The sequence below is a fragment of the Sycon ciliatum genome, chromosome 6 (assembly GCF_964019385.1).
Source record: "Sycon ciliatum chromosome 6, ocSycCili1.1, whole genome shotgun sequence".
Classification (NCBI taxonomy): domain Eukaryota; kingdom Metazoa; phylum Porifera; class Calcarea; order Leucosolenida; family Sycettidae; genus Sycon; species Sycon ciliatum.
The window spans coordinates 33,226,445-33,247,618 of NC_088648.1; the positions used below are offsets into that span (position 1 = coordinate 33,226,445).

A 21,174-nucleotide genomic window follows, 5' to 3' on the forward strand; every position below is an offset into this window, starting at 1 on the left:
GGAGCGTCTCAGCTTTCTCGGACCAAGACCATTCGACTCAGCACCCCGAAGACTACAACTGGTGAAATTTTAATTTTTGCCTTAACTTCCCCTTTAACTGAAAACATCGAGCACCAGTATGGAAAGGCTTTAGACAGAAAGCCTTTCCAATACACAGTTCCAAGAAGAGAAAAGGTTCCAACTCTACCGAGAACGGATCCTTTGGCGCACCCCAAATCTCACATTTCCGCGCAACCATGCATTGCGAGGTACATGGAAGGACGTGTGCGCGTGAAACTCGGAATGTCCGTTCTAAGGGGGTGATTACATGTGCAGCTCCAGCCCGGGCTGGTAGACCAGGTAGACAGGCGGGCCAGCCCGCCTGCAACGGGATCTCGGGGTTGTACACAAATCCACACAAAACCAGCGGAGCCTGTTTTATTTCACTTCGCATACGCATGCCGGAAACGAACCCCTTAATTATGGTACGGGAAGCCCGTTTCTACTTAACTACTTACATCTGCGTACGAGAAGCCTCTTTTTTAAGTTTTTGTCGCCACACGCGCACATACATGTACAAAAAATGTAGGCATCCCGATACACTTCCACTTCGTGAAGGGATGTAGAAGTATAGGGTTGACATACAGGAAACAGACATCTTTATAATTATACAGAGATCTGTTGCGCTGGAAGCTTCTCCTTTTTCTCTGGTGAAGGTGGAAAGAGACTGATAAAGCTGTTCTTGTCAACGTGCCAAGATGAGGACTCTAGCGATACTGGTAGGTGATGATAGATTGCAGTCGACAATGTTTGCCCAGTGTTGTTTGTTTTATAAACCAAAAAAAACTAAGTATATTTATACCGATATCGGCAATATTGAAAAAATCTCGTTAATGTCTCAAATGCAAGTGGCGTTTCTTCGCTGCAAACTTTGTACAATTCCAATCCAAATTGCGGCCAGAAGCCATTTTGTGGTGAATGAATTTTGTGACTGCTTGCATGTGTCTGCTTATCAAGTATCACTTCGGAATAGTAACAGTAAGATCAGTGGTGTCGTAGTTGAGATGTCTCATATCTCTTAAACTGTCAAATCCTATATATAGGATTTCTGGAACAATTTCCAATAATCATGGCCATGTTTCCGCCCGGGATAAGTTGTGTGCCTAAATGGTATTGTAAGGTGTTAGGGCAGTATCAGTAGGTTCTGTTGAGAAGTTTTCAACGTGAGTGCCGGTTAGGCCTTGACGGATTATGCTAGCATAATTTTTCGCATAATTTCTACCAAAATCGAATAATCGCATAATTCGAGGCAAATTGCATATGAATCGCATAAATTGGAATAATCCGCCTGTTCGCATCAAATTCCATACAGTTGTACATGTTCTACAAGTACAAGTACAAGTAGATGCACCAGGAAGTTGTAGGTTTACGACTCCCTTGATAACATGTCCAGTCCACTACAGTCAGTGACGGTTGTAGCTAGGTCGGACGCGTCCGGACGTTGCGGTGACCCCATTGAACTTTTGCTACTACAGTACAACGCCCTCAACAAAACAATTCCCCTGGTATTTTGCACAGAACCATCATCAGCAGCATAATATGTGAGCATAATGCGGCATAATATGATAACTTTTAGCATAAAAATAGCATAATTCTGCGATTTTTTCAGCAATGCGAAAAGCATAATTTCACGAAAATATTAGCATAATCCTTCAAGGCCTACTGCCGGTATTATTACTTGACTTACAGGGCAGTTTTAGAGAGGACATGTCAATTCTTTGTCGGATCCCATTATATAGTATTTGAGTGTTCTGCATTATTTACTGCGAGTACAGTGTTGTAACTGCTGCATATGATGATAGAACTGGCAGGGAAAGTAATATTGAATGCTTAGTATGCTGAATAAAAACACAGATACCATGAATATTATGTCTGTGACTGATTGGGGAGCACTGCCACAGGTTTGCATATCTAGTGCTTTTACCTGTACTACAGTGGAAGTTTCACACCGAAATTTGGCCGATCGGCTTGACATTTGAATTATTCCTACGGAGATGCATGGAAAACAATTCCAAATACCCTATGAAACCCATTTCATCAATTTGCATAGGTTGTTTAGCGACATCCTTTAGCCAGAGACCAAATCCTATGTATTGGATTTGCTGGTGACAGTTTAAAAGAGATGGGAGATCTAAGAATGTACATGTATGCCGATAAGAGTTTAGAGGAAGGAGAAAATTCTACGAATTCTGACGGTACTGTGAAGCACAACTGTAGTACGCAACCGACCGAGTGACAAGGCAAAACTGGTTCTGTCTCTCCGACTCAAAACACAAGTAGTATTGTCAGGGAACAATAAGACAAACGTAGGTAGCACAGAACTTATAGTATATTAAAAGACTCAAGTGAAGGTAAGACGACAGAAACAACGGAAGCAAAGACTCTGCAACAACTGAACTGGGCAACTGACACACGGATCTATATACGGTACGAGATTGCCAGTTACAGCTCCGAGCGCTAGCTAGCGATCTCTAAATGAAAGCAAGGGATCTGATGGTGCCAGCAATGCATAGTGCAATACATAGCAATACATAGTGATTTGTGTAGGGGAAAGTCCGTCTACTACACTGCTCCCCCTCAAATAATTTTCCGTCCTCGGAAAACGAACAAGAACATAATACAGAACTAACGGAGACCTAAACTAGGCTCAAGCAGCAAAATACAGCAGCAAGAAAAAAGAAAATCATACACAAGCACACAATGTAAACAGAGTGGAGCAGAAAGGCAAGGCAAGTGGGAGTTTTTAAACTCATTGTGGGAACACATAGTTGTTCCTGTAACGAACAGGAAGACCGGCGTTACAGTGCAGAGGGGCACGCGGACCAGGTGCTGGTAGTACTGGCTGCAGCAAAACCGGCGGCGGAGGAGAAACAGGTTGGGGTGGGGCATCATCAGCATCAGGCCAGGAGAATAGCGGAACAGGCGGCGAACATGGAGAAGTAGGAGCCAGTGGCGCTTCAGACAGCGGGACATCTGGGCCGGACTGAGACACTGACGACTTGGCATTTGAGCGGGCGTGTAACTTGAGGCGGTTGAAATGTACACGCTTACTGGTGCTGGAGGGCTCGTTGATCAATTGAATGTCGTATGACGTTGGCGGCGACACGTAGACAATCCGGTATGGTCCGGTCCACAGTGGCTGGAGTTTGCGACGAATTCCAGGTTCAAGGAGCCACGCACTATCACCGACTTGGAACGCAGTGCCACGTTGACGAAGGTCGTAGTGGTCCTTCTGGTTGTGGTGCGCAGCATTATCATTACGACGGGCAGTATCGAAACTATGGTGGAGGGACTTGGACAGTTGTGTTACATATTCGGCGGGCGACACAAACTCTGTCGGGGGTGACCCATAGACAAGGTCGATAGGCAGACGGAGTTGGCGACCAAACATAAACTGAGCTGGGGTGAATTTGAGTAGAAGAATGGTTGGCTGTACGGTATGCAAGCAGGACGGTTGAAACATACTGATCCCAGAAGGTGGGCAGATCCGCTACATACACTCGCAACGTTGAAACTATGGTGCGGTTGAGGCGTTCCACGAGCCCATCGCCCTGGAGATGATACGCAGTGGTCCGAGTCTTTCGGATATTCATGAGGCGACACAGTTCACTGAAGAGTTCAGACTCAAATTGTGTGCCCTGATCGGTGTGGAGTTGTTTTGGGGCACCAAACCGACAGATCCAGTTTCGAAAGAACACATCCGCAACGGCAGCAGCAGTCATAGTGGGTAGAGGGTACACTTCAGGCCAATGTGAGAAGTAGTCACTACATACCAGTAGGTAATGGTTGCCATGGCGACTGGTAGGCAGTGGTCCAACGAGATCCATAGCTACGATCTCGTTAGGGAAGCCAGCCCCCCGCATGGATTGCAATGGTGCTCGGCCAGTCGAAGCGGGACATGCACTCTTGGCAATTAGCTACAAATGTGCTCAAATCAGCTGACATACCTGGCCAGAAGAAACGGCATTTGGCCTTGTCAATGGTCTTTGTAACACAGAGATGACTACCACTAACATCGGCGTGCACTGCAGATAAGATATCAGCTTGGAAAGAGAACGGAACAGCTAATTGCAAAACAGAATCAGCCGATGGGTCTATGCGATACAAAACACCATCACGTAGGAAAGCAATTGAATTTCAGAAGCATAGCGGCGAACAGCACGGCTAGAGGCAGTTAATGGGTGCAGGGGGAGAATTAAACACATCATCACTAGAATCATGCCAGCCTAACACAATGGACAAATCAGGATCCTCTTTTTGCGCAGCAGCAGCAGCAGTAAAGCGCGGCAGCCAGGACACAGGTGCAGGTTTCGGTACAGTGGGCACAGGATCACAAGCAGGAGCAGGAGCAGGAGCTGCTGGTGCGGCTGGTGACGACTGTAGTGGTTCTACAAACGCACCAAAGACATCTTGTAACTAGCTTCGTTACTACAAATCACAAGTGTGTGTGAATACAGAGAACGACAGAGAGATCAAAGGAAAAGCCAGGCAGGCAAGTACAGCTAAAGTGCGTACGGTACAACTGGCATGTCGCACAGCGCGGCCGGATGAATGCATACATGTTACATAAAAGGATACAATGACAAACAGTGGGATGTGCATCCACTACAACGACTGGTCAGGCAGTGACTGACGGGTAGTGGCGGCAACAGACTCAGGAGGACGGCGAGACAGAGCATCGGCATTTCAATGTTGACGGCCAGGGCGATGAATAACAGTGAACTCTAGTTCAGCAAGTTGTTCTAACCAACGGGCATGACGACCGCGTGGTTCCTTGAGTGAATGGAGCCATTTGAGAGCAGCATGATCAGTGCGCACAACAAATGCTCGACCAACGAGGTTGTAGCGGAACACATCAGCAAAGTGTACAAATGCAAGGAGTTCCTTCTCTGCAGTGGAGTAGTTACGTTGGGCGGTGTTGAGAATAGCACTACCGTAGGAAATCACACACTCATGGCCATCTTGTACCTGAGAGAGCACACCGCCCATACCAAAATCACTGGCATCAACATCAAGGATGAAGGGAGCGGCGGCAGACGTGTAGTCAGGCTGAGCAAGCACAGGCGCAGATGAGAGGCGTTTTATTTAGTACACAGAAAGCAGCCTGACAAGCAGGACCCCAGGAAAACGTCGCATTTTTCTTAGTGAGTGCGGCCAGTGGGGCGGCAGCTTGCGCGAAGTGCGGAACAAATTTCCGGTAATACCCAGCAAGGCCGAGAAAACCACACTTCACGAACGGATGTCGGCTTACGCCAGTGAACAATATCGTGAACCTTCGAAGCTGAGGTGTGAAGGCCATCGGCACTGATGTCCACACCAAGGAACTTAGTGCGGGGCTGCAGGAAAGCGCATTTCTCAAGCCGAAGCTTGAGATTGTACAGACGAAGGCACATGAAAGCGGACCGGAGGCCATCCAAGCCAAGGCTAACAGTGGCTGACCCAATGTCATAAAAAAAACACAGCAGACGGGATCATGACTGGTAAGGAGATTATTTAGGATCGTTTGCATCAAACGCTGAAATGTGGCAGGCCCATTGCAGCAACCCATAGGAAGAACCGTGAACTCGTACAACCCAAGGGGCGCCACGAAGGCTGTTTTAGCTTGGTCTTGAGGGTGGATTGCGATTTGCCAGTAGCCACTAGGAAGGTCAAGTGTCGAGAATACCTTAGAGCCAGAGAACGCGTCTAGGGTATCGTCGACCCGAGGAAGAGGATAAACGTCAGCTGTGGTGATCTTGTAGAGCCGGCGATAGTCAACACAGAGACGCAGAGAGCCATCTTTCTGGGGCACGAGGACAACAGGGGAAGCCCACGGGCTCGTAGAGGAAGTAATGACACCTTTCTGCAGAAGGTCATTGATAATATTCTGGAGCTGCTCACAATGACGGAATGGAACACGGTGAGGTTGTTGTTTGACAGGCGAATGATCACCTGTGTCGATATTATGTGGCACAAGAACACAGTACCCATGGTCGTCGGGATGAAGAGCAAATACATCGTGGTACTGCAGGAGAAGGTCACGCAAGGTAGAACGGTCTGTTGCTGACAGGTGACAACAATTCTTTTCCATATACGCATCAATCTTCTCTTCTGGCACAGGCGGCGGCATGGACGGCGAATCAACAACAGCAGCACAAGTGTCAGCACACTCAGGGACAGATTCACATACAGCAATATGAGTATTCGCATGCAGGGTAATCTGGGTGGTACCACGGTTAACCACATTGGTAACCAAGTTATCCGGGGACGTGACAGACGTTCCGACATCCAATGCCGGGTGTTTCTCTGAGAACGAATCAAGTGGCTCGATTAGATACGAAGTATCAGCAGCAGGAGAGCCAGCAGCACATACCGACGGGGCAACCGGAAGATGACTTCATGACAGGGCGGAACTGAAACAGACTGTGTGATGCACACACGGAACGAGGAAACAACACGAGACACCGGAGATTCAACAGCATTGGCAGCAGCAGCAGGTACGGAGGCAGCGGCGGCAGCAGGAACGGAGGCAGGGACGGCAGCAGATACGGAGGCAGCGACGGCAGTAGGAACAGTCGGAGCACTCAGGTCGGGCACGTCATTCGTAACATGGGCTGGTGTGGGCGCTGCAGCAACTGCAGCAGACAGCGAACGCACACGTGGAAGGGGTACAAGCGGCAATTTAACATCATCCAGGACCAACTGAGCCCAGGAGAAATCAGGCAAGACATTGTGCTGCTGGAGGAAGTCAGCACTAAGGATTACATCAGACGTGATATCAGCAGCAATGATAAAATTCTGAACAGCTGCGAACGAGGGTGTACAAACAGAGAGGGACACGGTACCCGTGGTGGAGAGGAGACGGCCCGTCACACCAGACACAACAGGAGCAGCAGACACAGGGACAGAGGAAGTCGTGCACAGACTATGCCACAATGCAGTAGACACAAGTGAAACACTAGAACCAGTGTCAACAAGAGCATGGCATTTGGTATCTTGGAGACTAACCTCAACATAAACAGACGGAGAAACTGCAGAAGACGCCTGAACATGAGTAACAGGACACACAGTCACAGGTGCAGACGTAGGACAACGCACATCAACAGTACAATAGCAGGGACTACATTCACAACCAGTACAAGTCGGCACAGTCGAGCTAGAAACAATAGTATCGAAGACTGGAGCTTGCCGAGCAGCACCAGTCAATAGCGGTTTCCCGACAATCACGACGGAAGTGGGACGGATCGCCACAAGTGAAGCACCCGCGATCACGCTCGCCATCGTAAAATCCGCAGCCTGTGCCGTTGTACGGAGGCGGGCTACGATTCGAGCTGCCAGGAAATCGAGTTGGGTCCGACATGGGCGCGCTTCGAGGAAAGACGCTGTGATCACGGCCACGTGGAGCTCGAGTGTCGGCACTATACGCCCGTGGCAACGGAGCGGAGGTTGCGGAGAGGACCTGGCTGTAGATCAGCTAGCTGGTCCGAAATTTTGCTCAACAACGATAGTACGAGCGGGTCGGTGGAGCTCGAAGTCGGACTCGGAGCTATCTGGGCCACGGTGGCACTGGACGCAGGATTCGGATCCGCGAGTGGACCTACGGAGTGTGCCTGAGGTATAGAGGTGGTCAGGGCAGCACAGGCTGGTGTAGGAACTGGAAGGCTGCGGCGATTCTCGACCTCTAAGATCGCTGCAACTTCGTACGCCCGTCGAATGGCGGCATCGAGGGCTGCAGGGCTGGATGTCCTGATGTGCAGGCGCAGATCACTATTGACCTGGCCGTCAATGAACTGGTTGAGCGTCAGGCGATCCAACAGCGGACCCTGTTGTCCTGGAAAGGCGTGTGCCGCAAGGTGCTGAAAAGCTGCGGCGAACACGGCCTGGGACTCAGTTGATCGTTTCATGCGAGCTCGAAACTCGGCCTCAAGGAGGCGACTTTGCTGTGGCGGTTCGAACCGTAGCCCTAATTCGGTGCACATTTCTACATACGTATACTGCGGGTGCGCCGCCAGAATGGTCTGATAAGTTGTAAAAGCACTCTCCTTGAAACAACAAGGCAAAAACTGCAGCCTTTCTGCATCCCGGTACCCATTTACCACGCACGCTGCGTCGAACCTGGCGATGAAGCAGTGCCAATCGTCTTAGCTGGCACCCCCAAACATCGGCGGTACAACTACCGGCCGAGCAAGTGGTGCCTGTCGAGGACCCGGAGCCAGAGCTGGTGCAGCAGGAGCAGCAGCGGCAGCGGCAGGAGCGGCAGCAGCAGCAGCTTGAGGATTCGGTGCCATTTTCGGTGTCTTGTATATAAGGATAATAAACAAACAAGGAGGAATTCGCAAGCAACACGGGACGCGTTTGAGGACTAAGCCTACACTATAGCAACAGTTTAAGTACGGCGAGCAGTGCAAGAAAAACTGGCAACGAAGAGCTAGCTTAGGAGACAAGACTACGAATAGATCCAACAAAGCAAGCCTAGAAAATACTAGCACTACAAAAATGTAAATAATAAAATCGTAAATTGCCACGGAACAAAGTTACTCAGCTTGAGTTGAGACGAGAACGGCAACGGCAACGTTCACTGCACGGCGAAATAACGAGGCGTGGTCCGGAAATACTGCGACTGACGAACGCAGAGCTAACACCGCTGCCACCAAATCTAGTACGCGACCGAGTGACAAGGCAAAACTGGTTCAGTCTCTCCGACTCAAAACACAAGTAGTATTCTCAGGGAACAATATTGCACGAAAAGACAAACGTAGGTAGCACAGAACTTATAAAATATTGAAAGACTCAAGTGAAGGTAAGACGACAGAAACAACGGAAGCAAAGACCGTCTGCAACAACGGAACTGGGCGACTGACACACGGATCTATATACGGTACGAGATTGCCAGTTACAGCTCCGAGCGCTAGCTAGCGATCTCTAAATGAAAGCAAGGGATCTGATGGTGCCAGCAATGCATAGTGCAATACATAGTGCGATGCATAGTGATTTGTGTAGGGGAAAGTCCGTCTACTGCAACAACAATAGTATGCATTGGAGTCATGGGACGACAGGGCACATGACTGACAGGGGTACTGAGAGACTCAACGACCTGCCATATAGCTTTAACATGTCTACTGAACGAAAACCAATAACCTTCTGACTTGGATAGCTTTGGTGTTGCACAGGAGTAATTTTGGCAATTGCCGGCCCAGTACTCAATGCACAACGTGCAGAGCGTTTCAAACGAAAAAAGAAGTCCAGTTTGGATTTGTCGTAACTCAAAGTTTGGTTGCATGGCTAGATTTGTTATTGTATACTTTATTAATAGTGGGAATCATATTAGATTTATATTTATTACAACAACTCACGACTCGGTGGAAACACCGGCCAATGTTAAAGAGAGCGGGTGATTGCCAACCACGGCGATAAATTAGGGTTCGTGTTTTAAAAGAGGCGCAAGACCGATCGTTGTAGGGCTGCATGATGGTGAATATGTCGTACTACTATAATGATTGTGTGACTGTAAAGTCAATGTCCTGACCAGTTTCGCTGCGTATAGCTCATCAGGAGACGCTTTTTAGAGAAAAGCCGTGGACTGAAAATTAATAGTGTAGGTATATAGCAGGATTAGATAGGGTTTGATTAGGCTGATGTGTAAGATTATAGTAAGGACTTATTGGACTCGGATGGAGAGCCAAGGATTAATAATTATTTATAAGAAAGAAAAAGGACCAAAGAGCTAAACGTCAGGGGTCGCACTTGTGTACTTAGACATCGCAGCCATTTTGAATTCATCACGCACGCAGCACGTGCGCGGCAGAGTCGTGCAGCCAATCAGAGTTACGGAAAATTCAAAATATTGCAATATTTGGGCGATTTGTAAAGGGTTCCTTGGCAGCGGTTTATCTAGCTACGGCGTCGAAAATCGCAGGGCTGCTTTGACGGCCAAGTACGCGGACATCTATCGAAAGAAATTTTGAAATCGGTCAAGTAGAACGGAAATACGGTAATACGGTCCATTTCCACCTGTTTCACCGTACTTCACCGTATCTTGATAATAAATCGCTGCTCTTTATCACAAATTTGATTCGATAGATCTCAAGAGGAGATCGCAATGAAAATTTTGAGCCCTCAACCATCAGAATCGGACCAGAAATGGCTGCCAAGGAACATTTTGAAGATCAGACTAACACACTTACGGCACTGAAGAAGTGCAAGTGTCGCTCAGTTTGAGCTGGGCGGCAGGGTGTCACTGTCAGTCACAGTGTTACTAGTGGTAGTGCTAGTGCTAGCAGGGCATTCACTCGACGGCGTGGATATGGCAGGGAAAGATCTCGCTGCAGCAATACTCTGCACTGCCGCACGCGTTCCAGGGTTGTTCTGCACGGCATGTGTGCGCCCTTCCTTCTCCAGCACGTCGATGCGCTGCTGGTAGTCTTGTCTCCTGCGATGGCGCTGCAGGATTCCCTGGTAGGTTTCCGCAGCAGTAAATGATCTCGCCTGCGACGTACCGGCTTGGAGTGCTTGGAGCTGCTTTCGTGCTGCGCTGAGACGTTCGGCAGTGACTGTTGAGGCGTATTCACCCATGGCAGCGGCGATCTCATGTGCCGTGGCATCTACAAAACCCAGGTGTGGAAACGAAGAAAAGATCATTTGATTGTGCCTATTATTTTTGAAGGCAATCGTGGACACGTACGTGTGGAGATTTGGCAATCAAATATTGCAGAATAAGTGCAATGCTCATCATGTCACATAAACATTTGGAACTATTCTGATTCAGTGGCGAAAGTGGCTTACCTGTGATCTTCTTCCGCTTTCCTGCTGATGTTGACCGTGACTGCTTGCTGTAAAGAATGTTCTCTACGAACAGGTGCGTAGCTTGCTTGCTCTGCTCAGAGTCAGACGCCGTCAAGTGGATGCTAGCCAGGTTGAACTGACGCTCTGCCATTACGTTGTTCACGGGTAACGCAAATATGTGCTTACAAAACCACGTCCACGTACACGGCTCTTTCTCGGCGTCGATGGTGCTGGGTGATGCCTTCTTCGCTAGATCTCTGATCTCCGCTGCCATGCCATCTGGCATAGGCCATTTCGCCATCCAGTCCGTCATGCCCGACACATCGGCAGACACCAGCGCAAGCACCTCAAACTCTCGAAACCAATGGCATGAAGAGTCTTGGAGGAGATGCTTTTGCCTGTCGAGCAATCCGTTCTGGTGGCACACAGCAGCAAGAGTGAATGGACACTTTAACGATGTTGCTGCTGAAAGTAACTCTCTGTACAACGTGTTCCGGTCAATGCCGTCTGGCAACCATGGCAGTCCATCAGTATTACTGTCCACTGGCAGACCCCTCACCCTGAGCCAGGCTCTCCAGAAAAAATGTCGATAGCTGGAGTCGGCGCCCATGGCAAACAGTAGCGGAAACTTGAACCACCGGGCTCCATGCTTTTCCAAGCTGCCAATGATGGCCAAGGTCAAAGGCTTCAGGACGTGTTCCCGGTAGTGTTGACTTCGGTCAGGCAACAGATCTGCCAGACTAGCGACAGTCAGTGGCATGGCAAAGTCAGGGTCAATGTTCATGAGCTTTGCCATGTGCAGATCATGGAGAACTTGAGCTGGCCACTTCCTCGCAAGGTAGCCGCTAGAGAAGCCGAGCTCAGTGTCTGGCAGCTGGCTTGCCCGCAACGCTGGAATAATCAGCCTGTCAAGCACTTCCAGCAATGTAGTGCGTTCGGCTTTCAGGACTGGGCTCGCCGACATCCGTATGATTTCCTCCCATATGCCATAATGAACGTCGCTCTTCGGCAGGAACTCCAGAATGCGTTTTCCCAGCTTCAAGCACGCATCCCCGTATTTCGTGCACCATTGCAAGTTCTCGTGGATGTACGTCCAGCGTGTCTCCACGAATTCTTGAGGTAAGGGTGGTGATTTATTGAGTATATTTTCGGACACGTACAATGCCTTGTAATATGAAGGTTTCTGGTGATGCACATATCCGATTTTGTATTGAAGCTGGAACAAATTGAAGCTTGTCATCTGACCTCGCTGGCCAAAAGCCTCCGCCATTCCGTTTCTTAATGCAATGTTTATGATGTGCGGGTAGCAGCCTATGAACACTGTGCGAGCTTTGAATAAGTTGCCCAGCTCCACAGCGTGCCCTTTCTTGGCTCCGGACTGTGTCGAAGCGTTGTCTCCTACGACGCCGACGACTGTTTTAACCCCATATACGTTGCTTAGGACATTGTAGTCGGCGCGCGCTTGATCCTCTCCCCTCCCACTAGCCACAATGGTGTCTGCCAGCAAGTAGCCAACAGGGCATGCATGTTTAACAGACCAGGTGTGGGCCCCCACCATATGACGGTCCTCACCTCGTTTATTTGAGTCGTCTGCGAAGATGGCTATGTCATGTTCAGTGGTGGACAGGCTTTCCTTGAGGATGGCCTTGTCCACTTCTGCTAGCAGCAAATTCCACTTTCGAATCGTTGACGGCGCAACAGTGGTGTGTAGGTGTTTGCAAGGGCCTTGGCCTGTGAGTAAGTGGTGGCTCAGGTGAAGGGCTAGTGCTGCTTTTTCATTGGACAGTAGACACGCAATTTTCAAGAATCTAACTTGGGCCATGAAGCGAGGGCAGTGTGCTTTGGTGCCGGAAGACGTAGCAGGAATGATACTTGGGGCATTGCAGTGGATTCTGTTGCTGACTGTCTGTTTTTTTGTTTTCTTTTTTTGTATTGTTTGTGAAATGCGCAGACATTTTATTTCCAGGCGTTGCTGCTCGATCTTCATTTCTTGCATCTCGCACTTCTTCTCCATAGCTGCGAGCCGTTTCTCTAAGGAAATGGTCTCTTTGCTGCTGGCGACCGTTGTCTCTGTGGCTGCCGACGATCTGGCGTCCTCTATTGGGCCATCTACGGGCATGTATTTTGTTGACTCGCCCACAGTTGCTACTACACTTCTGGCAACTGAGCTGGTAGGACTGGAGACTGAGCAAGCAGGACGCGAGACTGGGCTGACAGAACATGAGACTGAGCTTGCAGGACTGGAGACTGAGCAAGCAGGACGCGAGACTGGGCTGGCAGGACATGAGACTGAGCAAGCAGGACTGGAGACTTCTTGACTGTCCTGCACTGGTGGTAGAAACTCTTCAGGTGTTCTCTGCGGAGAGATGTCAAAAAGGGGATATAAAATCTTATAAGATTTGCTTGAAAAGTATCAGAACTGTTGTTACTTTGAAACGGACTCTGGAATTCACCATAGGATGTTATTGAATTAATATTTGAGAGTACACACAATTCCTTTCCTGTTTTGTTTAAATCGATGTCATCGTTAATGCTGGATGTATTGTATTTTTTCATCTGCTTCTGAATGATCATTCCCAGTGCCTGTCCAATTAAATTATTTAGGTTAGTGTTCAAGTCACAGTATTGTTTGGTCAGTTTTGCTGGATAGTACGCCAAGGCTACATGTAGAAACCATTCTACAGAAACAATGATTGGTATAGAGCTTGTTTCCAGGCATACGTGTCAACATAAAATTTTATTGTGGTTCCATCGTTGACGCATATGTCAACTCAGCTGCTGCTGTTTGTCACAAGTCAAGGGAGAGTATTCTGGGATCTCAATCAAGATCGGCAGGCGTGAGGTTGTTCTCTACTTCAAGTGCATAACTGTATTATTCAACCACACAATGAATATGTGTTACATACTCGCCAAATGTTTTCTGTGACTGTGCAACCCATTAGAATGAAGATTCCGGACAATAATAATCGTACACATGATCGTACACATCAGAGCTAGAGAGCGACACAAATAAAATAATTCCTATCTTACTGGTGGTTCATCCTCGATATCTGGAATATCAGGCACTGCAATCGTTGCCGGATTATCGCCCATGTCGCTGGAACTAGACCGAAGTCTCTTCGCTTGCGCTTGTCCAAATCGTCCTCTATGCCTTCGCTTGTAAGATTTTGGATACTCCATGCTGGGGCCGCGATCTCTTTTCGGAGGCATTGTAAAGCCGAACGAGAAAAACAACACGACTTCCACTTAGCAGTAAGTAGTCACTACAACTTACAACTAAAGGGAAGTCGAGGGAAGGACGGCAGGAGAGGAAGGAGGAGATCCGACATTAGGCGACAAGAAGACGGGAGTAGTCAGTTGCCTTCAGCAGCAGAATCGAAAAGCGTCTGAGCCTGTGATTTTTGGTTGATTTTTGGTTGCTTTCATGCACGGATATGCCATATATATGCTAGGTACATCGCCTCGGTGTCACGCACGTGCCCAAAAACGCACGCGCTGGGCACGCACTCAAAAGCAAGATGGCCGCGATGTCGAGAGCCGATCCCGATAGCAAGTGCGACCCCTAAACGTTACACTACAATGTCCACTAACACCACCAGTTACTAAACAATCAGCTAATGCGATAACATTGCACGACACTGACCGACGATACTGACGTTCTACAACTAACTGGCTAATAGCTCTAGCACATCTTGGATGCGAACTCCAACAGCCTTCCTACTAGGAAGGTTCTAAGTTATAGAAATAACGTAAGGAGGGGAAGGTGAGCGCAACCATCTTTTGAGCCACACACGTTGTGTGGAATGTTGCTTTGCATCCTTGAATCGTGGTTTGACAGTATTGTCCAATGGTCTTGCCAGTATCGTCATCGACATGAACATCCGCCAACATCCTCAACAGCTGAGACTTTCAGCTCGTGCATATCTTGTTATTTTCAACACTCCATATTACGTAAATGTCACTCTTTTATCTCTTAATGGCTGCCAGCCATTTTGAGCATAGAGATTTGAAGCAATAATGCGGACGCCGACGACTGAAAGTGGAAATGGAACTTTCCCAACCCAGTTCTCTTCCCTCTTCAATATGTTTTGCAGGTGCTGATCTGTATGGGCAAGATGGCTTTGGCTGAGCCAGAAACTAACCAGAATGTGACGCGGTGTGGAAATTGCCGTTGCCAAGGCAACAATGTTATTAGTTGCCCTGATTCGTACCCTGCGTAAGTTTTTTTCTTTGGCAAGGATGGCTTACATGTCTGACCCCAGGCTGCGTTTCTTCTCTGTCCACCCTGTCTTTTCTCCCTCTTTCTCTTCTGGTGTCATGTCTAACATTGGGTGCAGCGCAAGCGAAGTCTAGGCTCACGCCTTTGCCAACGCGAAGAGGCTGAAACACTGACATGGCATTTCGGAGCCGTTGGAAAGCATTAATCATTTTCTGAAATGCCGTCAGTAGTCGCAAAGCAAGGCTGTCAAGCTGAAAACAAAACAAAGCGAACATATCTTTTCATTCCCGTCAATCAGGCGCATTGCGAACAAAAGCACTGCATTCGCTGCGTGTCGTTACTATTTCTTTGGTTCAGAGCTTTAAAGAGCAGGACAATGGCGCTGAGGAGCAGGAAGAGTGAAAAGGGATTTTCATTAGAAGCTAATGTTTTGAAATCTTCGCCATCCCCAAAATGCCTGAAACGTATTGCTGTTTACACGAAATCGATAAACGTTTTTAGGTGCTCCACTGCAACTTGCTTTTAGGTGCACAACGGCACCGTGCAATGTGTTTAGAGGACATTTTAATACTAGTGAGGAGAATGGCCGATATGAAGAGTGTGCGTGTTTGAAATAAGGAGCATGAAAGTAGAGAGAGAGAGAGAGAGAGAGAGAGAGAGAGAGAGTGAGAGAGAGAGAGAGTGAGAGAGAGACAATTGGTACGGAGCTAAGAATCGCACTTCGTCAATCAAGCAACATCTGTCAGCCCGTGCCAATTGTCGTGAGTTGTACAGTGGTAATGTTTTCTCAATATTGTCACTTGGTAGATGTGCGTTGCATTTGGCTGTGTTAGAAGCTTTGTTTATCTGTAAGTTAGATTTATACAAAAGAGAAAGACGAAGGAGCTACAGGGGCGTAGCACCCGCTACGACTGGTATGACCATGGCCGTACCACTTTTCGAAAAGTGTGGTCCGTCTGGAACGTGCAAAACCGTAATAAAAAATCAGGATCCATCGATGCATACATATGTATTGTATGCGCATTAGACTTTGACCATTTTCTAGACTCGTACTCGTAGATCTGTTATGCATCTGCAGTCGTACTGAGTACTGTACTCGACTCGACTGCACACTGCGCCTGAATTGAAGTGTGCCAGAAGTTCCCAGAACGCAGGATTTTGTGTCTTTTTTACAAAATTTTACCGGGGGACGTCCCCCGGACCCCCCTCCAACACGGCCTTCGGCCGCATCGACCTTCGGTCGTACCACTTCCAAAAACCCTCCTACGCCCCTGAGCTACAAGTTACGCTATACTGTCCACTAACACCATCAGTTACTAAACAAACAGCACATGCGATAACATTGCACGACACTGACCGCCGGTACTGACGTTCTACAACTAACTGGCTGACAGCTCTAGCACATCTTGTTAGTTGTAGAACGTCAGTACCGTCGGTCAGAGTCGTGCAATGTTATCGCATGAGCTGATTGTTTAGTAACTGGTGGTGTTAGTGGACAGTATAGCGTAACTTGTAGCTCCTTCGTCTTTCTCTTTTGTATAAATTAAACCTTGGCTCTCCATCTGAGTCTGTAAGTTAGATCCTGAACTTTGCGTACAGAAAGAGAATGTGTTGTAAATGCAATTGTTTGGTGTTACTACTCGTCGAGGTGTTAACAATTTAACTTAAAATTTGCTCACCATGTTGTTGTCACTATTATTATTTTCCTTCAAGTTTTGTGTCCTTCTGAAATTCGTAATTTTCCACCTTGTCACGAGTGTTGTGGTCTCATAATCTTTACGCTATATAAGTTTTATGTCCAACTTGAGCCATTCCCTGTACAATCCTTGATGAGAAGGGGTCGAAAACGTTCGAATACTTTTGACAAGTGCTTTATTTGACTCGATGTGTGTTTGCGTGGATACTTGCGACCCAACCTTCGTTTTGTAAGGTATTATCCGCCTCCTACCTCTTTTAGAAATTATTATTATTATTACCGTATTTTACCGGTTGTAAGTCGACCCCGGTTATAGGTCGACCCCCGTATCCGGAGGTCTCAATTCTGCGTTTTATAGTTTTCACCCAAAAGAAGCACTACTAACCACTCCCTGCTATTAACTCATCAACAAATCATGTAAACATTCCTTATTGGAGGTTATAACATCCCAATCCTTGAAAAGACCAATAAACTGGAAAACATGTGTACACATAGTGCACTCGTGTATGCAGTGCAGGTCATTTTTGTGTAAGATTCTGATAGTTCCCGGTTATAAGTCGAATCCCGGTTGTAAGTCGACCCCCACCCTTTCTCCTTCTATTTTAGGTCGTAAAAGGTCGACTTACAACCGGAAAAATACGGCACCGTAAAGTCCGCTGCAAGCGCCCACCCCATTTTTGCAGATCTGCTGTTCTGTACATACTGACCCCGTGCACTGTCACCCCAACTGTCCGAAAGTGCATCTCACACCGTAGCGCGAAGAGCGCTTTGCTACGGTAAAGTATGTCCACTTTCCTGGTTTCAAAATCTCTTAGGGCACTATCCACGAGCTAGCTCAGTGGTGATTTTATGAAGATGGTTGTTCTATTTCGCAAATCCAAACGAGAGTTTCTTCCTAATAACAAGGTAGCGAAGAACAGAGTGTTGCAGGAACCAAATACACTTCTGTCGGTGTTTCATCATTTCCAAATCACACAGTGCTCAAAGGCAAGTGTTTTTCTCGAGCACTTCAGAGTTTTCAACAAGTTAGCAGCGACTTTGTAGGTGTAGCTTCTGTGACATACCCTGGTCTACTTGCAATTGCAATACTGCGACCGGTCAAGTCGTTGAATGACTCTTCGTCAGAACAATCACTGTTCCGTTCTGAAAGCGCGACATGGTGGCACTGCAGAAATTTCATGAAAACCAGATGGATTCTACGGCATTACCACATGGAGAGCGAACTACCACAAAGACGACTCATTTATCGAATGAAAGGAAATCTCGACAGAAGGTTTTCTTTGCAGCAAGATAATGACAATCGCTTGTCCAGAGCCTCCTGGTAAGGCATAGGCAGTTTGTAGGCATTACAGTCGTTCTCGTACGCATTCGACATTCATGCCAGTTTTCTACAACTGTATTGACCTGAAAAAGACGAAAATAGTATGGATCCGCTGGGGTGGGCATTTGCAGCGGACTTTACGGAATTATTATTCTCACAGGTTTAAGGGAAAGACACATAATAATAATAATTGTAAAGAAGAGAAGAAACACATGAGAACAAGTTATGCAGCAACTGCATTTATTACTGGCTCAGTATCCGAGTATAAAATAATAATGGACTCAGATGGAGAGCCAAGGTGTTAGTGGACAGTATAGCGTAACTCGTAGTTCCTTGGTCTTTCTCTTTTGTATAAATAATAATAATAATTATTATAGTTTTACAATACATGAATACAGTGTACACAAATGTCGATCCAGCTTGTATTACTGATTGCGGTTATCAAATTATTATAAGTAGAAAGGAAAAGGACATATGGAAACTAGTTAAGAATGCCTCTCCACCACTGTAACTAGATACTATATACAGTCAGAAAGTGCAATAACTAGGCACAAAACTGACAGAGTACTGAGACATTCGACGTCCTGACACCTAGCTTCAACACATCTCCGTAGCACTAATCGACAGCCTTCCAACTTGGAAGGTTCAAGGTCATGGAAAGACCAAAGAGGGGAAGGCAAGCGCAACGAAAACCTGCACAAGCTACAGTCCCAACGGAACAAAGAATGTCGATTGTTACGGGACGATGCCAAGACCAGTAGGCGATTTGATAAAGCGGTCTAACTACAATTCGAAGCAGCAAAGCAGCACACCACCCAACTTGGGTGGGCCATAAATATCAAAGATAAGTAAAGAAGGGGGAAGCTTTGCGAGAAGGATTTGTACAAGACGAAAGCCAAACTCCTACAGTACTCATGCCAGACATTGTGATGGACTAGTTGACTACAAAACAAGTTGTTTCACACGACGTACGTTTCGCCTTATGGTTCGTGACGGCTCATCAGGTGTGCAATTTGAAACTCGGGTATTGAGCCAATAATAAAAGTAGAAAGGAAAAGGACATATGGATACGAGTTAAGAGTAACTCTCCACCACTGTAACTAGATACTATAATGCAGAAAGTGCAACAACTAGGCACAAAACTGACAGAGCACTGAGACATTCGATGTGTGAAACAACTTGTTTTGTAGTCAACTAGTCCATCACAATGTCATGCATGAGTACTGTAGGAGTTTGGCTTTCGGCTTGTGCAATTCGTTCTCGCAAAGCTTCCCCCTTCTTTACTTATCTTTGATATTTATGACCCACCCAAGTTGGGTGGTGTGCTGCTTTGCTGCTTCGAATTGCAGTTAGACCGCTTTGTCAAATATCGTACTGGTCTCGTCATCTTCCAGTAACAATCGACATTCTTTGTTCCGTTGGGACTGTACCTTTTGCTCGTTTTCGTTGCGCTTGCCTTCCCCTCTTTGGTCTTTCCATAACCTTGAACCTTCCAAGTTGGAAGGCTGTCGGTTAGCGCTACGGAGATGTGTTGAAGCTAGGTGTCAGGACATGACATAGTGCCCTCTCTTGAATAGCGCTGTTTCTTGAATAGTGTCCTCTCTTGAATAGTGTCCTCTCTTGAATAGTGCCCTCTCTTGAATAGTGCCCTCTCAGGAATACTGCTCCATCTGTGATGGACTTTGAATAATAGTCCCCCAGGGGTGCAAATCACGCTAGTACGGTATTTAGTTTCCCCTGCAACAAAGATTAAGTCGCGTATTACTGCATGCTGATGCACTGAATCTATATTTTGTGTTGCCACTCTCAGATATGTTGAGGACATTGTCCTGACCAATATTACTCCTGGTGTGTTTGACAAAATATTTAACCATGCTAAACATTTGTAAGTAATTGTACTAAACTGCATTCAAGTGTCACACATGTATTATGCATAGCTACAGTCAAATCTGTCGTAAGCGACCGCCCCTTGGTGCAAGAAAAAGCGGTCTCTTACGGCAGATTGTCTCTTACGCAGATGTATGGTAAATCCGGCATACCGGGCATGCTTCCATGTACTCAAATCAACGAGAATAATGTGATTTTTAATATCTTTTTATTGGATATTCAATAGAAAATAGGGGTGCACAAACCCAAGAATAGTGCACATACCAGGGCTAATCTTTTACATGTTCAGCCAGCTGTCGACTAAAGCAATGGCAAGTACAGTCAACTTCGCTTATAACGACATTCGGCGGGGCATCAAAAAAGTGTCCTTATTCGCGAAGTGTCGTTATATCCGAAGTCTTATTATATGTATTACAGTTGGAAGGGACTTTGCTCTGGGCATGGAAATGCTGTCGTTATTCGCGAATTGTCGTTATATCCGAAGTCGTTATTAGCGAAGTTGACTGTACAGTTTCGCACCTGACTGAACCTGAGTCGCGGTCGCTTACAGCAGATTTGAATGCAGCCACCGCGCGTGAAATTGCGGTCGCTGGTCGCGCACAGCAGATGGTCGCTCTGGACAGATCAGTTTGTATGTGAAACCGTCGGTGCACGGAAAATCGGTCGCTAACGGTAGATGGTCGCCTACAGCAGACGTCGCTAACGGCAGATTTGACTGTATAATCATTGGCCTGCTTGCACATGTATATTGTACAATTCTCTGTCTCTCTCTCATTCTCTCTTTCTCTCATTCTCTCTCTCTCTCTCTATCTATCAATCTATCTATCTATCTATCTATCTATCTATCTATCTATCTATCTATCTATCTATCTATCTATCTATCTATCTATCTATCTATCTATCTATCTATCTATCTATCTATCTCTTTCTCTCTGTCTCTTTCTGTCTGTCTGTCTGTTTGTCTGTCTGTCTCTCTGTCTGTTTGTCTGTCTGTCTGTCTGTCTGTCTCTCTCTCTCTCTCTCTCTCTCTCTCTCTCTCTCTCTCTCTCTCTCTCTCTCTCTCTCTCTCTCTCTCTCTCTCTCTCTCTCTCTCTCTCTCTCTCTCTCTCTCTCTCTCTCTCTCTCTCTCTCTCTCTCTCTCTCTCTCTCTCTCTCTCTCTCTCTCTCTCTCTCTCTCTCTCTCTCTCTCTCTCTCTCTCTCTCTCTCTCTCTCTCTCTCTCTCTCTCTCTCTCTCTCTCTCTCTCTCTCTC

General features: G+C 47.0%; 1 protein-coding gene and 1 long non-coding RNA gene across 2 annotated transcripts; both read left to right on the forward strand.

Moving 5' to 3' along the window:
• Positions 1-634: 634 nt before the first annotated feature.
• LOC135819083 (uncharacterized) lies at positions 635-19,929 on the forward strand. Its single transcript, XR_010553862.1, has 3 exons — positions 635-758; positions 14,895-15,016; positions 19,847-19,929. It is a non-coding gene; the product is annotated as an uncharacterized LOC135819083 (long non-coding RNA).
• Positions 10,033-13,523, forward strand: LOC135818970 (uncharacterized). Its single transcript, XM_065332135.1, has 2 exons — positions 10,033-11,919; positions 12,752-13,523. The coding sequence occupies exons 1-2, from the start codon at positions 11,447-11,449 to the stop codon at positions 13,116-13,118; spliced, it is 840 nt and encodes a 279-aa protein (XP_065188207.1). The 5' UTR covers positions 10,033-11,446; the 3' UTR covers positions 13,119-13,523.
• Positions 19,930-21,174: the final 1,245 nt, after the last annotated feature.